The following is a 16,406-nucleotide window of genomic DNA, read 5'->3' as shown; positions in this document are numbered from 1 at the left end:
GAAAATCTGCAGATAACTACACTATATAACACCAGTCACCAGACGAAGTTCCGAGAGATAAAACGAAAAGTGGGCGTAGTCGGTGACGACCGGGTGACATCATCGACAATAATGGCGTAAAAACTGTGACATTCTTGTGCACTTCGAATGAAAAAAAAAAATTCTATGACAAGACATCGTTTGTTGTAAATTGTAAATCAAAGGAATTCGACGCAGACGATTATAATATATTGTACAGACTATATATATATATATATATATCGATAGAAAGATTGCAGCGTTGTGGTGTTTGTTCTGCGGTCGTTCGTTTTTCTTTTAGCTCAACATATACCTACGTATAATATACGACGACGGGCGTGAACCGCCGCATTAAAATATATTACACATTCTAGTACACAATATATGTACCGAAATACGATTACATAAAATGTACCAAAATTTCCGTTCCGCTGCAGGTAATAGAAAAATCGATATGAAAAAAAAAATACTAAAATTTTCACTGCAGCGGATGGCGAGGGACGTGTGCATGTGTATTAACTATAATATAATATGACGTGTATACGTGTGTGCGTGTGTGCGCATTCGTGTGAGTGCATACGTGTGTGTTACCGTGCCTGCAAGACGTGTATAATATGCAATTTTTTTTTATTATTATTAATTAAATTGGCTCCCATAGAGATTTCACGTTCATTGACTCCGTCGACGGGTGGTGGCAGCACTTGTACCAAGGTTGTTTTGGGCGGCGCTACTTCGTCGCTGCGCCCCGCCACCGCCATCCCCGCCCAGGCACCAGTAGGCAGTATCTGACTGCGCGAGTTTCCGTCCCGCCACAGTCCCGCCGCCCCGGTCGGCCTAATCGGCCTGCTCTTGTGGTCTCGTCTATTATCACCTCGGCAGTGGAGTTCCGATCTTCCTGCGCGACATTGTGGGGATAGGCCAGAGCCGAGAAAATTTAACTCAATTTAGAGAGAAAAAAAAAAAATACAACAAATACCAAGTCACTAAATATACTCGACGCAATAGAGACGCGAATGTTTTTTTGTGCATCGGTTTGTTAGTGCGCCGTACGTGTTTGGCTCAATGAGCGACCGTAGTAATATGTGAATATAAGGTAAGCTTTGTTGTGTTTAGCTTGATACGAGAGAAAAACCACTGCAGCGACGGCTGTATCACAGGAATTTTCTCACTCTCCGTTCGGATTTCGCATCGTTCGTTTTTTGTTATTTTTCGCTTGCAATTTTAAGCGTAAATCTCGTTTTTTTTATTTTTCCGAACGTTAAATAGTTGTACCTATATTCCTTTTTTCATTGCTTTGTTTTTCTCGTTGACATAGTGAGCCATGAGTTTTCGGAATCGGCTGTCCCGCGTCGCCAAAAACAACAACGAAACACCACCAAGGAACAAAAACACCACCAGACACGATTGTTGCAGTGCTACTAAGTTGCGAGCAAGCAGTGTTGAGCACGATCGAATTAATGGCAATCACGAAGCCCACAGAAATGCTACTTCTGTAGATAGAGTGTTGAGCGTTAACAGAATTCCTAGGTAGTTAGGATTAACCAGGATTAGTGAAATCGAGTTATAAAACGATCACTAACAATTACAGATTAAACCAATTGACAGGCGAATCGAGTTGTGCAGCCAGCTGTAGAACTCCAAACAGAACTCTTACAAAAACCCCAATAAATCGTACCAGTCTGAGTTCCCCAAGTACTCCACAAAGAAAGGTTTATATCTTTTATTTATTTTCATATTATTATTTCAATACTTTTTTTCCATAGGTGTCAGCGAGAGGCAGAGGAGCTGCAACACCATCTCCTCGTTTCAGACGTGAAACAACTGTTCAAAAGAAAACTGTGGATAACAAACCTGATAAGGAATGCCAATCATCATCTGCAGATATGCCGTCCAAACAATCATATCTATTCACCCAGAATTATTATGACACAGGTACTTGTTCTGTAGAGATAATCGAAGAGACATGTTCCCCTCAAATTACATTACCAATTCCAACGGAAATATTGAATACAAAATCAGCTATACTCAATCGTTCAGATGACGACGAAGAAAAAGCTACCGGGATTTCTCCAGATGGAAGGTAATTTATAATTTATTAGATTTTTTTTAAAAGTTTTCTTAATATTTAAATTCACATAAATATTAGGTTTCTCAAGTTTGATGAGGAGCTTGGTCATGGTTCTTTTAAAACTGTCTTCCGAGGCTTAGATACTCAAACTGGGGTTGCAGTTGCTTGGTGCGAGCTCCAGGTAATTTAAAAATTATTATTATTATGGAATTTGTATTGTTTTTAATTGATTAATTGATTGATTTTGCCGTCTAATAATTTATAGGAAAATAAATTAACGAAGACTGAACGTGCTCGGTTTCGTGAAGAAGCTGAAATGCTAAAAGGCTTGCAGCATCCTAATATAGTTCGGTTTTATGACTATTGGGAAGTTTCTCTGACAAAACGAAAATATATTGTTCTTGTTACTGAACTCATGACTTCAGGTACATTAAAAACGTATTTACGCCGTTTCAAAAAGATTAATCCTAAAGTACTGAAGTCTTGGTGTCGACAAATTGTAAAAGGATTAAGTTTTTTGCATTCTCGAACACCTCCAATTATACACAGAGATCTAAAATGTGATAATATTTTTATTACTGGTACAACTGGATGTGTAAAAATTGGAGATTTAGGACTAGCCACTCTAAAAAACCGATCATTTGCTAAATCTGTTATTGGTAATTTGAAACAAAATAGTACCTTGTTTATTTAAAGAAGTTATTTTAAATTGTACATTTTAGGTACTCCTGAATTTATGGCTCCAGAAATGTATGAAGAACATTATGATGAGAGTGTTGATGTATACGCCTTTGGAATGTGCATGCTGGAAATGGCTACTTCTGAGTATCCTTATACTGAATGCACAGGACCTGCTCAAATTTATAAAAAAGTGATAAGCGTGAGTCAATAGTTTTGTAAATAAGAGTTGTATATTATCATATTATTATATTTTGTATTTCCAAATATTTTTTTTTTAATTTCAGGGTGTTAAACCTTTAAGTTTTGATAAGATTGAAAATCCAGAAATCAAAGATATAATAGACTCATGTATTAAATTAAAAAAAGATGAAAGGTAGTTTTAAACACCTTTAAATTCAATACTATGTAATGTAATATACTATTGACCATACATTTTTGTAGACCGTCAATAAAAGAACTGTTGGCTCATGATTTTTTCACGGAAGATCCAGGAATTAAATTAGAAATGGTCAGTAGAACAGACAGTCGAATTGAATTTCGTTTACGTATTCTTGATCCAAAAAAGCGTTGCAGCAATAAACACAGAGAAAATGAAGCAATTCAATTTGATTTTGATATTAATAATGATAATGCAGATGATGTAGCATCTGAAATGGTATGATTACTTTTTAAATAATAATTAAGCTAACTGTAATTTATTTACAATCATAAACTAATATCTATAACTCTGTAGGCGAAATCTGGATTAATTTTGGAGGAAGATAGTAAAACCATTGCTAAGATGTTAACCAATCAAGTTTATAATTTTAATAAAGAACAAAATGACAAAAGAGATGTGCCAATTGACGAAGAACTATATAAGGGTACATATGTACTGATTGTTATATAATTAATTTTTGGAATTTGGGATTAGAACTTGTTTTGAAACTACATGGACATTATTTTTATTTAGATGATATAAATTCAGATGTTAACGGATTGCAGTATCGGCAACCAGAAACTGTTGTTATGTACCAACCTGCTAAATATATCAATCAGGTACACAATTATCATTGTTTTTTTTTTTTTTATCAGAACACATAAAACATTGTTGATTCATTTACATTTTTTGTAATCGACCAAAATTGATTTGGTACTTAATGTGTTTATTTAGGACGAAGAAATAAAGTATGATAACATATCAGTCCTGCCTGAAAATCTTCTTAAACCCTCCAGTGAAATTAACGTAACAGAACTTATTAATCAAGACCAATTATTTATGCAGATGTCGCCTTCTAAAAGTCTACCACTTCGATCAGTCGATACAATAAGTCAGCAAGATAATTATAGAAAAATATCAAATATATCTAATATATCTAATGCATCTACAGATTCGGCTTATACATCAGATACCAATATGACTTATAAACAGCACTCTGATATTAATCAAGTACCAAATATGGTGGAAGTTGTGCCAGAAAACTATGTATCAAATGGAAATGACAATATTTATCATCAAGATTCAACTATGTATCAAAATGTTGATCCTGCAATAAACCAAGATCCTTCTACTTTCATTCAGAATCCACAATGGAACTACCAAATTAATACTATTCAGAATCAACAGCCATCAACAGCTGATGAAGAGTTGCAAAGAAAAATATCCACTGTATCTACTGTTTCCAATCTTTCTTCATTATCTTCAGATTCTGTTCAAGGACTTGTCCTACAAGATATTCAGCTTCATGCTATTATACACGAAGAAAATTCATTACAAAATAATCAAAATGTATTTGTAAGAAATCAAGAAGGAATAAATTTGAATCAATGTGATAATTTAAATTATTGTAATGCACAATCTCCATCCAATGAACCATATTTATCAAATGTACAATCCTACCAAGAGAATCAAGTATGTCCAAATTTTAATAATCAAATTATCCTAACCGAAGAGATCATACCGATAGAGGATAAATCTTTAGAACCTACGATTGAATCATCAAATAATACTGCTGAGCCAGATGTTAAACAAAACCTAAGGTATAAAATATGTTTTTAATTTAGTATTTAATATCATTTATCTGTACTGATCCTGCCCACAAGGATATGCTAACTGTATTATTTGTGGGATTAGTGGCCAACAGTAATTTTAACCAAAACATACCAATCTTTTGTCAATCATACTGATTAAAATATGGATTGATCAATCTCAAGAAGACATTATAAAAAATTTAAATCAGTTTACTAAAATAATATCGTATTAACTATTATTAGGTTAGTTATTAGAATGGTCAAAAAGTACATACAAATGAACATAAATTGTTTACGTTTATGCGCTCAATGCCAAAGCCGTGACTTGTACATGTCACATACATGTTTTCCTTTTTATTTCTTGAAACTGAAAATTATAAGAAAAATTTTAATGGTAAAAACATTTATCTTTGTCAAGTAGTTTATTTTTAGAATTTTTTTAGTTAATTAATTTTAAGCTTAATAACTTTTTTCAATATATTAATTTGACAAGAGTATATTTTTTTAATTATTATTAATTATCCATGTAATTTTCACAGGTTTTTCCATACATTTAACTAGCATCAATTTTTTTTTTTGTCAGAGATTTCTGTTACACTGTATATTTACATAAATCATAAATCAAGCAACAATTTAATTTCCATTTAAGACTTAATATAATATATGTGTCATTATTGATGCTTTACTGGTTTAATAAAATAATAATCATGTTAAATTATATATTATTTAAGGGTTGATAATTTGGAAGAATCATCTGTGATAAAAGAAGCTGCAACTAGAAAAAAAAGTAGAACTTCCGGTCCTTCATTAAATCTTTTGGCTGTGTATGATAATCGCCAAGCAGAATGTCAATTAGAAAGTAATAAACACAAAACTGTAACATTTAGGTTTAACATAGATGATGTTGTGCCTTATGATGTAGCAAACAAATTGGTAAATTGATCGTTTAAAAATCTAAATATAAAAACAAATAAAGTAATATTTGTAACAATTTTTATTTTAAGGTGACTGAAGATTTGTTAGAAGTATCCCATGTAGATTTAGTGGCTGAAATGATGAAAGACTTGGTGAATAAACTGAAATTGGACATGGAACCTGTGTCTCATAGTATTGACCAACCTTTATTAAAACAAGAGGTATATTTAAATATTTTTCATAACAAAATTTAATATAAGCATTGATTTTATAATGATATTAGCTATTGGGGGTGATAAACAGACAATGTGGGGCAAGCATATTCACAAATAAAAAAATATACCCAAATTACTAAAACATTTTCTTATTTTCTTTTGTGTTTGCAAATTAAATATTTTAATAGATAATTTTACTGTTTTCATATAAACTATGAAATTATACAATGCAGTTAGGTACTAATTGTTGAACAATAAACATAATATTCAAGAATTTTTGAATTGTAATATTTATCTAATTTAATGTATTGGTGTCATTAAAATAAACTTATTCATTACACTTGTTACATTAGTGCTGCTTACAAAGTTCTTCTTGTTGTTTATATATTTCAAAACTAATGTATTCTATTTTTTTTTTATACAACTAATGAAATCTTTAGACTGAAGGAATTCCAATTCCTGGAGACTCAGAAAGTGCAATAAATACGAATCAGCTCAATGTCACTGTTACCGAAACCGTTAATGAAGTTGAGGAAAAAACAGAGCCCGAGAAAAAAAAACCAGTATGTTCTTAAAAACCATTCATTTATTCTTTTGAATTAAACCAATTTTCTTTATTTTAGTGAATTAACTATAATACCTATGTTTATTAGTCCTAATCTCAATTTTTGTTCACTTAGGCAAGGAAAATATCAAGGTTTTTAGTGAGCCCGGTCATTACAGAACAAACATTAGAAGAAGTAAGTCTTAAATCCAATAGGTTTATTTGTATTTTTTTGTATTTTTTATTTTATAGTATAATGCTGATAAAAACATCCCAAAACAAAATGAATTACTTAGTCCAGAATCACTTCAAAAGAGTATTCTGACTGAAATGATAACTTTAGCGAGTACTAATAATCAAAATGTACCAGCTTGTCTTTCAACTACAAATGAAGATAATATATCAAATCCCGAAACGAATACTGGACTAATGACTGACTCTAAACTACATTCCCAACTTCCATCTGATTCGTATGTTTTACATTTTTTTTAAATCAACAATAAACAAAATTATTGATTAATTTATTTCAATTATATCTAGATCATGTCAAAAAGGAGGTTCTCTTACTATATCCGAACTCCAGCAAAAATTAATTCAACTTACAGCTCAGCCATCAGAATTATCATCTAGTAGTACTCCACCTATCGGTTCCCATCCAAGTACACCTCATGGGCATACTGGATATGAGACATACATGAATAACCTTCAAAAACGTTTGGCTTCCATTTCAATGCCTGCTGGCAACATACTTGTATGTATTGACCAAATTCTTTATTAAATAATAAATATGTATTTACGGTTCAGTATTCATAAATATTTATATATATTAAAGGGACCGCTTTCACCTCAAAGTACATTACATGCAATTAGTTCTGCAACGTCTAAATTAAAAATACCTATTGCTATTGAAGTTGTTAAACATATACAACCAGTAGCCATTGGAATTGATGAAGTACACATTGGCGATGATGTTGGGCCTATTTTAGTGCATGCAGTCCAAGCTCAGTCTATTTTGACGGGTAATGAAACACTCCAACGTGTGATAGTTCCAGATGAAAACAAAGATCAACAAACTATGGTCGTACAACCATTACCTGGTCATGCCATTATGGTTCAATCAAGATTTATACAAAACCAAGATCCATCTATTCAAGTACTTTACCATTAGTTTCATATTTTAACCGCAATGCAAACTAAACTGTTTTATTTACATTTATCAGGAATTTGAAAATAATTCAAATAGTCATAAAGAAGAATCTAAAGAGAGAAAAATTAGTCGTGCTCAGTCAGTTGATTTACATAGTTTAGAAAAGGTAATGTTTTAAAGTAATAGTTAAAGGATAAATAAAATAATAGGAATAAATTTAGTCAATTTAATCAAAGTATTTATAAGTAAATCATATTATTTCAAAAAAGATGTAACTAGGTAAGAGTACATGGTCCATATTGATATTTTAATATTATTGTAAACTAAAGTTATTCTGTGACATTTGGTTGTATTATGATAGAAAAAAATAGTATAACATAATGCCATAATAAATTCTAAAGTTTTATGACAGTATTTTAATTTTACTGCAGTCTGGATAAGAAGGAACCTTAGTAAGTTTTTGCTAAAGTAATTCTGAGTCCTAAAAAATGAAAAAGTGATGATATAATTATGGTCGTTTCTGTCCGGATGGTGCGTTGTAGCAGATTTCTGAGGTTCCTTCTCATTTTGAATAGAGTATTGAGTAATCTATTACAGCAATTCCATTATCAAAATATTTTAAAATAAATATTGATTATTTGTTTTAGAAGTTGTCTAGTATCCATAACAATACATACAAAAAATATTCCTCAAATGCAGTCAATCTCCATTCATTACCCTTATCAACCGACCAACCTGTGGCACAATCTGTGGAAACAGATGTCCCTTGTGATAATTACCAATCAGTTTCACACTCTGTACGTTAAAAATATTTAACCAGAACATTCCAACATTATACTTACATTTGAATGTTATATATAGTTTTACCGTAATCTGTATATTTATTATTTTGAATACATTTTTTTTTAGAACGATGAAACTAAGGATCAGAAAGATTTGAACATAGATTATAAACCTGTTAATACAAATGAAATCTCACAAGCTACTAAATTAAATGTATCTGCTTTTGATTTTCAAAATTTATTACAAAGGTTGGTTTTGCTTATACCAGTTTTTAACAAAATGAAATGTATTTATTATTTATTTTTCAAATTTTTATGTATATTTGGATTTCATTTTAGGCAATATTTTGAATTAGAGAATTTACGTAAACGTCATCTAGATGAACTAAAAAGTTGCATGCAAATGTTAAGATCAGAAAATATACAACCAACTATACTATATGAAGCCTTATCTCCACTTTCTAGTACTAGTAAGTATACATTTTAAGCATTTTCGAACATTAATATTAATATTGTTTTTAATTTAAGGTAAAAAAATACCTAGTGAAACTAGTGGAAATTCCAGATCAGTCTCACCAACGCCAGATAATGGTGTGATGAAGTTTACGCCAACTGGTTTATACTTCTTACCGGAGTCTGTTAAGCTTTTATCACCTACCTTAGCCGAATCCCAACACCACGGCTCTAATTATTAGTCAACAGCAAAAGAAAAAATAATAATCTCTTAAGCGTACTTTTAACATTTCGTTATTCCTTATTTTTTTCACTATACACAACGTTCATCTAAAACGCTTATAATTAAATTGTTATTTTATTTTGTATAAGTTCCTTAGAAAATTGTATTCATCAAATATATTATTTAATTATTCAATTTATAAATACATAAACATACTAATATGTTGTATTTGCACATTTATTCAAATGATTGCATAATATGATGTATTTGGGTGTTACTTACACTCAGACCAATACTAACATCTTTAATCTAATAATATTATTTATTAACAGTCTATAATTTTATGTTTAAAACATAATTTAATAGAAATTGTTGCGATATTTAATCAATTTTTTTTTTATGATTATTAGTTTTTCAATAATTGTTATAATTTTGTAGGTTACAACTTACAGTTTGTAATTTGCATAGTCTAGTCTAATTAATGTGATTTTGTAAGTCATAATTCTTAAGGTTTTTAATACAACCTGAAATATTAGAAAAATACTAGTGTATACATTTTTTAATACATTTATATAATTATAATTTATGAAAATTCATAATAATCAATGATACCTTTTGAGATACTTCAAATATGCCATGTTAAAAAGAAGAAATATCTTACCTACCTATCTTATTTTGCCAATATTAAAATAACCAGAATTCAGAATAATTAATTTATTTTTGTTTTTTTAGATTTGTCAAATTAAAAAAAAACTGCAGTCCTGATCATTTATTTTATTCAAAAAAATGACAAGTACAATTTGGCTTTTTAAGGTTGTTTTGTTATTTTAAGAAATTTTCCAAACAAGTAACAACCTAACCCTTTTTTATAACTAACTGATTCAACATCTCTGTGTACCGTACAATGTCTCATGTTTTTTTTTTTTTTGAAATGTTAGTGTAATAAGAAGGTACATTTATGTTTTAGCACACCCTTTTTTCAATTTTTGTTTGATGTAATGTACCTATATAGTTGAGCATGCTGAAAATGATAAAGTCAGAATTTGAAGGTCGGATTTAACTATGAAGTAACTATTTGAAGTCTGAAACCCACACTCAAAGTGGTTTTACATAACAAGCTGAGGGATGTTTTCAATTTAAAATTGTTGTCTGGTCGTGCGAGTGACCACGCTAGGAGTATATAAAAATACTGTACATTTCAATTGGCTATAATTTTAAGACTAAGTATGACTTCCAAATGCTGGCTTCCCCATTGTTTTTAGCGTGCTTAACTGCATACCGACATTAAAACAATAAAGTTTGTTCTGTAAAACAGGAAAGTTCTGAAGATAAAATTAATATCATTTGTCTATTGATAATTTGATTAAAATTTTTCCATATTTTCAATAAGGAAACAGAACATTAATTGAAAGATCTTTATTTGTTCTATTGTTCTAAGACTGTGGTTCTAACCCTGGCTGTAAAATACATATTATAGAGGGATGACAGACCATTAGTAGTTTCTGTTTACGGTAGTAAATTATTCATAATATTAACATTTTGTATATAAAAACTAATGAAACTTAGGTATCAGTTGATCAGTTATTACCTACTTATTCAATAATTACTAATTAATAATATTAGGTAATTGTTATTATTAGTTTTAAAGTGTTTAGACATGGTTTGAATCAGATTATTTAATGAAAAATATTCACTTTTCATTTAATCTGTTAGAATTGTTGACATTATGACTGAATGACACTTATGATATTATTTTATATTTTCTACCTGTCTAATGGCAAATAAAAAATATTTTCAGATATTATAAATAATAATAATAGTTCGATTCTTTCTCATTAGCCATCATTCGAAAGCCAATAATAAAGTTCGGTCTGAGTGTTTTATTTAAAGTATTGTAAATAGTCTATTACAACATATTATGTGTCATCGCGATTTGAGACTTCAGACATTTGAATATTGGGTATTTGGGTTACAACTTAACAACTTACAAAATCTTGGTGAACAGTGTTTCTCGAATCATGAGTACAATAAAATTATTATTATTCAAAATGACCTCGTCCCTATCTTATCAGTCTGATATTTTGTTATCTAACGTTCGGTTGATAAGAGATAAGGTTTGATTTGTATCAATTTACTATTTAGTCCGTGATTTAGTTGTATATTCGGATATTCCAGACTATAATATAGTGTTAATCTGATCTGAGGTCTAAATTTTACGTAGGATTTGGGGTAATGGACCATCAAAGTATTAATTGTGGAGTAGTTTTTGAAAAATAAAATGTTAGATTATAGGTCCATGGTTAATCTTACAATCTAATGTTCCTTAGATTTTAACTGAAAAAATGTTCTTATTTCTTTTACTTTATAACAATTAACAATACATACTGTTAATATAAATTAAATTATGACAGCTATAAAAACGGTAAAGTATAACTTTTATTATTTTCATGACGATGTGTCAGTGTACACTAAGGCTAAATCCATAATAATGAGTGAGTGAGTATGTTTCAGGAAAGAAGTTATATAATACTTGTGCAGAGTAAATGCACAGTATAATATTATAATATATCATTGAAGGCTAGTATAATTGGTTTACTGTCATTTAATTTAATTTCTTTTTACCATGAATTTAGGCTTGTTAAAATTCTACTATTTGCTACAGTTTTGCGAACCATACTTACATATTTTTGTATTAATATTTTTGATAAGATAATTGTTTCCTTGCAATTACCTGATCATTTGTACTAGTACACATTTATGACAAATAAGTATACTTAACAAAAGTAGTTCAATTTGTATTGTCAATTATTTTGTACTTTGTAGCAATTGTATTAATTGAGAATTTACTCTAAAAAAAAAAAGTCATGGTATGTATTAAATTTACTCAAATGATAAATATATGAGTTGTGTTGTGTTATAGTCCCTTGAAATTTATACTACATATGATAAACTTAAAAATGTGTCATACTTTCAAGGTTGCTTTAATATTATTTATTTGTAATCCATTATTATTATCCATTGTAGTATTCTTTTATAGATTTTTTTTCTTTAGTAAATTGCTGCTTGGCTATGTTTATGTGCTAATATCTTGATGCTTCTAATTATTGTTTTAAATTAATTTTATTGTTATACCTTTCTAATAATTATTGTTTTTTAATTAAGATGACGACAATTTTAATTATGATATGGACCACCAGTTTATTGAAGAAGCTGAAGTAACAGAAGACTTCAAAGAAGCCGATGGAGCTGTAAAATCAATAACACTTGAAAGCCATGAAGAAAATGAGATGGAAATTAATGGTGATAAAAGAGTGTGGGTAAAAGCTTCAGATGAATTGCTTTCAGATCAAATTAAAGAAGAAATACAGGATTGTGAGTACCAAACCATTGTTGATGTTAAAGATGAAATAGAAGAAGTTGAAGAAGAAGAGATTAAAACACCAACAATATATGAGGCAATTCCACCACCACCCCCAGCAATTGACATTCAAGCGAAAAAAGTTGCCGTATCAAAAGTTAATTTCAAACCAGCGAAAAAGCCTAGGGGGCGTATGGGTCGTAGACCTAGACCTATATTGCCAATGACCCGGCCCATAGCTTCTGTGAGTACTCCGCACTTGGAACAGGCCTCAACTCAACACCAGTTAATTATGCCTTCAACTCAAATGCCTGGGATTGCTTATCAAATTTTTCTGGGTGATCATGGAAAAAACTCAAACAATCCAGTTCAATATACAATGTTACAGCCACGACCAGTGTTTTTACAACAATCTCCGTCATCCGTCAGCAATACTTCACCAGTGGTGATAAGCCAATCTTATCCAATGACTCGATCCCAAGTTCCATGTCCTAAAGTCCCCAAAATTGCTCCTAAAATTGTCAGTCAAACTTACTGTTCATTTTGTTACAAACTTTTTAAAAATATGAATGAACATGTTAAAGAGTGTTGGGCTAATCCAGCTAGTAAAAGCTATAAGTTTAGAAAAATTGCACCGTCTACTTCGTGTTAAACAATTTCATTAGAATGATATGTTTTATTAATAATCATTTAAATGTTTTTTTTATTAAACTACTATTGAAAATTGTTGTATCTATATAGACATTATAACAAATTTAAAATGTGTATGAATATTTTTACATGACGTGTTTAAAATTATATTATTGAATTATCATTAACAATTGAATTTCAATTAGTATGTGATGATTTTACTTTCATGTATTAGAAATAAGTAGAAACTTCTTGTGATTTATTGAATAACATTAACTAATAGTATTATAAAATGGAATCTGACTTAACAAAAACTATCTGTTCAAAATCAATAATAATTGTGTGTTTTGTATTACTTATTTGTAAATATTACTAATCATCAGAGTAAGTGGCTAGTGCTATACATTACTGATTACTTATTAGTTATGAAAAACAAATATATCTGTGTGTCTGGTATTAAAATAACATTAAATATTACCGTAAGTTATTTTTGTCCGTTGTTATTATGCTCATCCCCATGAATGTCAATTACTTTCCCATTGTATGACATAAGTAAGCATTAAGAGCATTAGGTGTTTCTTTTTACTTGATTTTTTTTTCAAATGTCTTCTTCTACAGTTTACACTTTACACTGTAATTATACCTTGTATATTCATATAGATGTATCGATTTAGAACATACACATATTATAAATATTATAGTTATAATGCCTAGGAAAGCAAAATAATAATCTTTAATCACATGAACAGTACAATCATATGTGTAAGGTGATCAAATAAATTAGGGGGAGGGGGTCTGGGGTCCCACTAAAAGTTTTCAATGTGGTGTTCTCATCACCTTTTTAACTGATTTATGTTAATGATTTTCATCAAAAAAAATTGTGCCTATGTAACTTTAATATTTTTAAATTGCTAAGATATCAAAACACGACATAATATTACCTACCATGTATATACAGAAAATGGTGGTATAAGTATTCAGTGAAAATGTCAAATATCTGCGATTACTTTTTGAATTACAACAGAATATCAAAAAAAAAACTCACCCCCCCCCCCCTAGATACGCCTATGATTACGTCTATATTAGACTACCAGCCTGCTCATCGCTGTTGGACGCTTAAAAGTCATTCTCGGTCTGTTCTCATGGGCAATGGCTATACACTATACAGTACACACGACAATATTCGAGAGAATTTTTTTGAACAGAAATTGCCGTTGCCGCACGACCAGGGGAGGGAGTGTCGTTTTGAATGTTGAAACGTCCCCCCTTCCCATTGGCCGTATGCATGTGCCATACGATTAAGATTTCTACAGCAGAATATGTTGTCGTACATGGTCCTATTTCATATTAAAAAGATTGATGACTTCAATATTTAAACAAAAAATTCACACACCTCACTAAAAATGAATCTTGGCTAAGAGCCTGAGCACAACGGTCCATTTCTATATTGCTTGATAACGGCTATATCTACAGGTATTTCAGTCTGTCAAATTTCGTGTCGATTTCCATTATCGTGCGACGGTATTAAAAATTATAATACAATATTATTGTAAAATTTTAAATATCGTAAACATAATATCACAATCACTTTTTGATTTTTATCATACGCTGCTCTTGTTATTGGTATACAACCCTCCCCCCCCTTCCTACCAAGACTAATAAACTATTCACTCTTCCTTAGGCATTATCATACCCTCGCCCCTCACTGTATATCGAGGCCGATATTTCTTCTATTCCCTATACTTGCCGTTGACGATAACAATCTTTTCGGTCAGGTTAAGGTGAAGTGTACAAAAAAGGTGACTTCAAACTTGTTAAATGTCTTCGGGTCATCTTCTCTACCAAAAGCACTGACTTCTATTGAAATAAAGCAATTTAGCAATAATATGAATTATAAATACCAATGCCATAAAAACCATCAAAACGAACTGTTTATATGATATTGTATTATTTGCATTAGTTTGATTCACTCTTTACTGGGTTTGTTATTCTAATAAGATGCGGCGGGTTGTCTGAAATTCGGCCCTGAGAATCGCCATGTGACAGGCCCACCCAATATATTATAAATTATAATATAATCATTCTCCACAAAACTACAAAAGCCATTTTTTTTTAATGAATTATCTTATTTATAATTTAATATGATATAAGTATTAAGTACCTACATAACATGTGGCCACGTGGGTACGTAACTTTTTTATTGCATTAACACTTACACGAGTTTAAAGTAGGTTGGTTATAACCATAATATATTTTTATTAAGCGTCTGAAAAAAAGTTGGTTATCTAAAGTCGCAAATGAAAAAAAAGAGGGTATGTGGATGTCTCTCTGCTGTACATTAAGTGTCTAGAAAGTCACTGTAATTGATGATATTACATTTGAATTCAATGATATATTATCATTGTACACGAAAAACGATTCTGAGTGGAGACGGTATGTCAGTACCTATTGGATATTTTAAATTGTAAAACTTATTTATTATTAATACGGTATCCGGTAAGTTTAATTAATATTATTCTTCAATTATCATTGATGCTGGAAAAATATAAAGGGGTATTTAAAATTGGGCTGTTTTGGAATCGAATTACAACAAAATTACTAAAATCGTTACTCTTTGTGAATACGTGTTAATATAATAATATGCATAATTTGAACTTAAAATACCCAACTATAAAAAAAAGCTATGTGTATGTGTTTATTCTTAGATTTTTAATTACAGAATTAACTACTTACGTAGAACTTTGTTTTAAATTTGCAATCCTTATCTGGTTAGCTGTAAAAGTTGAACATTTAATACATTTTAAACTACAAAATCATTTTTCAATTTCAGTAATTTGACAAATGTCGTCAAAATTTGAACTTTAAATGCTCATAACAATTTAATTTAACTTTCCGGTATACTTTTTTGATAAAGGTAGACAAACTTTTAAGTAATTTTGTATTATATTTTTAGATCTTAGATACGTATTAAGAGAAAAATTTTATGAACTTCTTAGTTCTTACTTTTTCGTTAATTTTAAGTATTTTGTTGAAATTTTTAATTGTCGTTTTTCCTTAATGTTTTGTTTGTGTTTCCTGTTGCTTTTGAAAACTATTGGGAATTTTAAATTTTGACCTCCCGGTCCCCGGATGCACCAACTAGATTCACTTTCCTACCAGAGACGCTGTTATTTAAGAAAATTGAAGCACTTTTACTGCAAGAAACCGTGATGACAGACCCAAAAATAAAAAAAACACTTGTTAAATCAATACATCCATCGCTCTGCTCAGAATCTAAGAGGGTTGGTAAGTGGGTACCAATCCGCAGTTCATTAGGTGCATATGTGGGTCACTGCTACTATGGATCTTGGAGTATTTAGGAC

The 16,406-nt window shown here is 30.3% G+C and overlaps 2 protein-coding genes across 5 annotated transcripts; both read left to right on the top strand.

The window, feature by feature from the left end:
- Positions 1-828: 828 nt before the first annotated feature.
- LOC111037919 (serine/threonine-protein kinase WNK1) lies at positions 829-9,769 on the top strand. Of its 4 annotated transcripts, XM_022320769.1 has the most exons (25): positions 830-1,111; positions 1,334-1,545; positions 1,607-1,727; positions 1,782-2,098; positions 2,165-2,267; positions 2,352-2,745; positions 2,809-2,966; positions 3,052-3,140; positions 3,209-3,422; positions 3,501-3,630; positions 3,720-3,805; positions 3,921-4,077; positions 4,138-4,786; positions 5,509-5,710; positions 5,782-5,913; positions 6,348-6,470; positions 6,588-6,647; positions 6,704-6,921; positions 6,992-7,202; positions 7,284-7,604; positions 7,672-7,764; positions 8,246-8,395; positions 8,508-8,629; positions 8,720-8,850; positions 8,909-9,769. In XM_022320769.1, the coding sequence occupies exons 2-25, from the start codon at positions 1,340-1,342 to the stop codon at positions 9,073-9,075; spliced, it is 4,554 nt and encodes a 1,517-aa protein (XP_022176461.1). In that variant the 5' UTR covers positions 830-1,111; positions 1,334-1,339; the 3' UTR covers positions 9,076-9,769. The 4 variants fall into 4 exon arrangements, with proteins under 4 accessions (XP_022176462.1, XP_022176461.1, XP_022176459.1 ...); XM_022320767.1 differs by having other exon boundaries at positions 3,921-4,786; positions 8,909-9,075; XM_022320770.1 differs by lacking the exon at positions 8,246-8,395 and having other exon boundaries at positions 829-1,111; positions 3,921-4,786.
- A 349-nt stretch (positions 9,770-10,118) lies between these two features.
- LOC111037916 lies at positions 10,119-13,533 on the top strand. The gene is made up of 2 exons (XM_022320764.1): positions 10,119-10,123; positions 12,220-13,533. Exons 1-2 carry the CDS (start codon positions 10,119-10,121, stop codon positions 13,064-13,066), a joined length of 852 nt encoding a protein of 283 aa, XP_022176456.1. The 3' UTR covers positions 13,067-13,533.
- Positions 13,534-16,406: the final 2,873 nt, after the last annotated feature.

The sequence above is a fragment of the Myzus persicae genome, unplaced genomic scaffold (genome assembly GCF_001856785.1).
Source record: "Myzus persicae strain clone G006 unplaced genomic scaffold, MPER_G0061.0, whole genome shotgun sequence".
Lineage (NCBI taxonomy): Eukaryota > Metazoa > Arthropoda > Insecta > Hemiptera > Aphididae > Myzus > Myzus persicae.
The sequence above is the reverse complement of the archived record's forward strand: the minus strand, read 5'-3'. Positions and strand labels throughout refer to the sequence as shown.

What these genes read in the sequence shown, in the direction of transcription:
- LOC111037919 (XM_022320768.1), top strand. Translation starts at nt 1,340, where the DNA reads ATGAGTTTTCGGAATCGGCTGTCCCGCGTCGCCAAAAACAACAACGAA. An exon ending in ATGATGTAGCATCTGAAATG is followed by an intron (nt 3,423 to 3,500) that starts GTATGATTACTT and finishes ATAACTCTGTAG; the next exon opens with GCGAAATCTGGATTAATTTT. An exon ending in GATGTTAAACAAAACCTAAG is followed by an intron (nt 4,787 to 5,508) that starts GTATAAAATATG and finishes ATATTATTTAAG; the next exon opens with GGTTGATAATTTGGAAGAAT.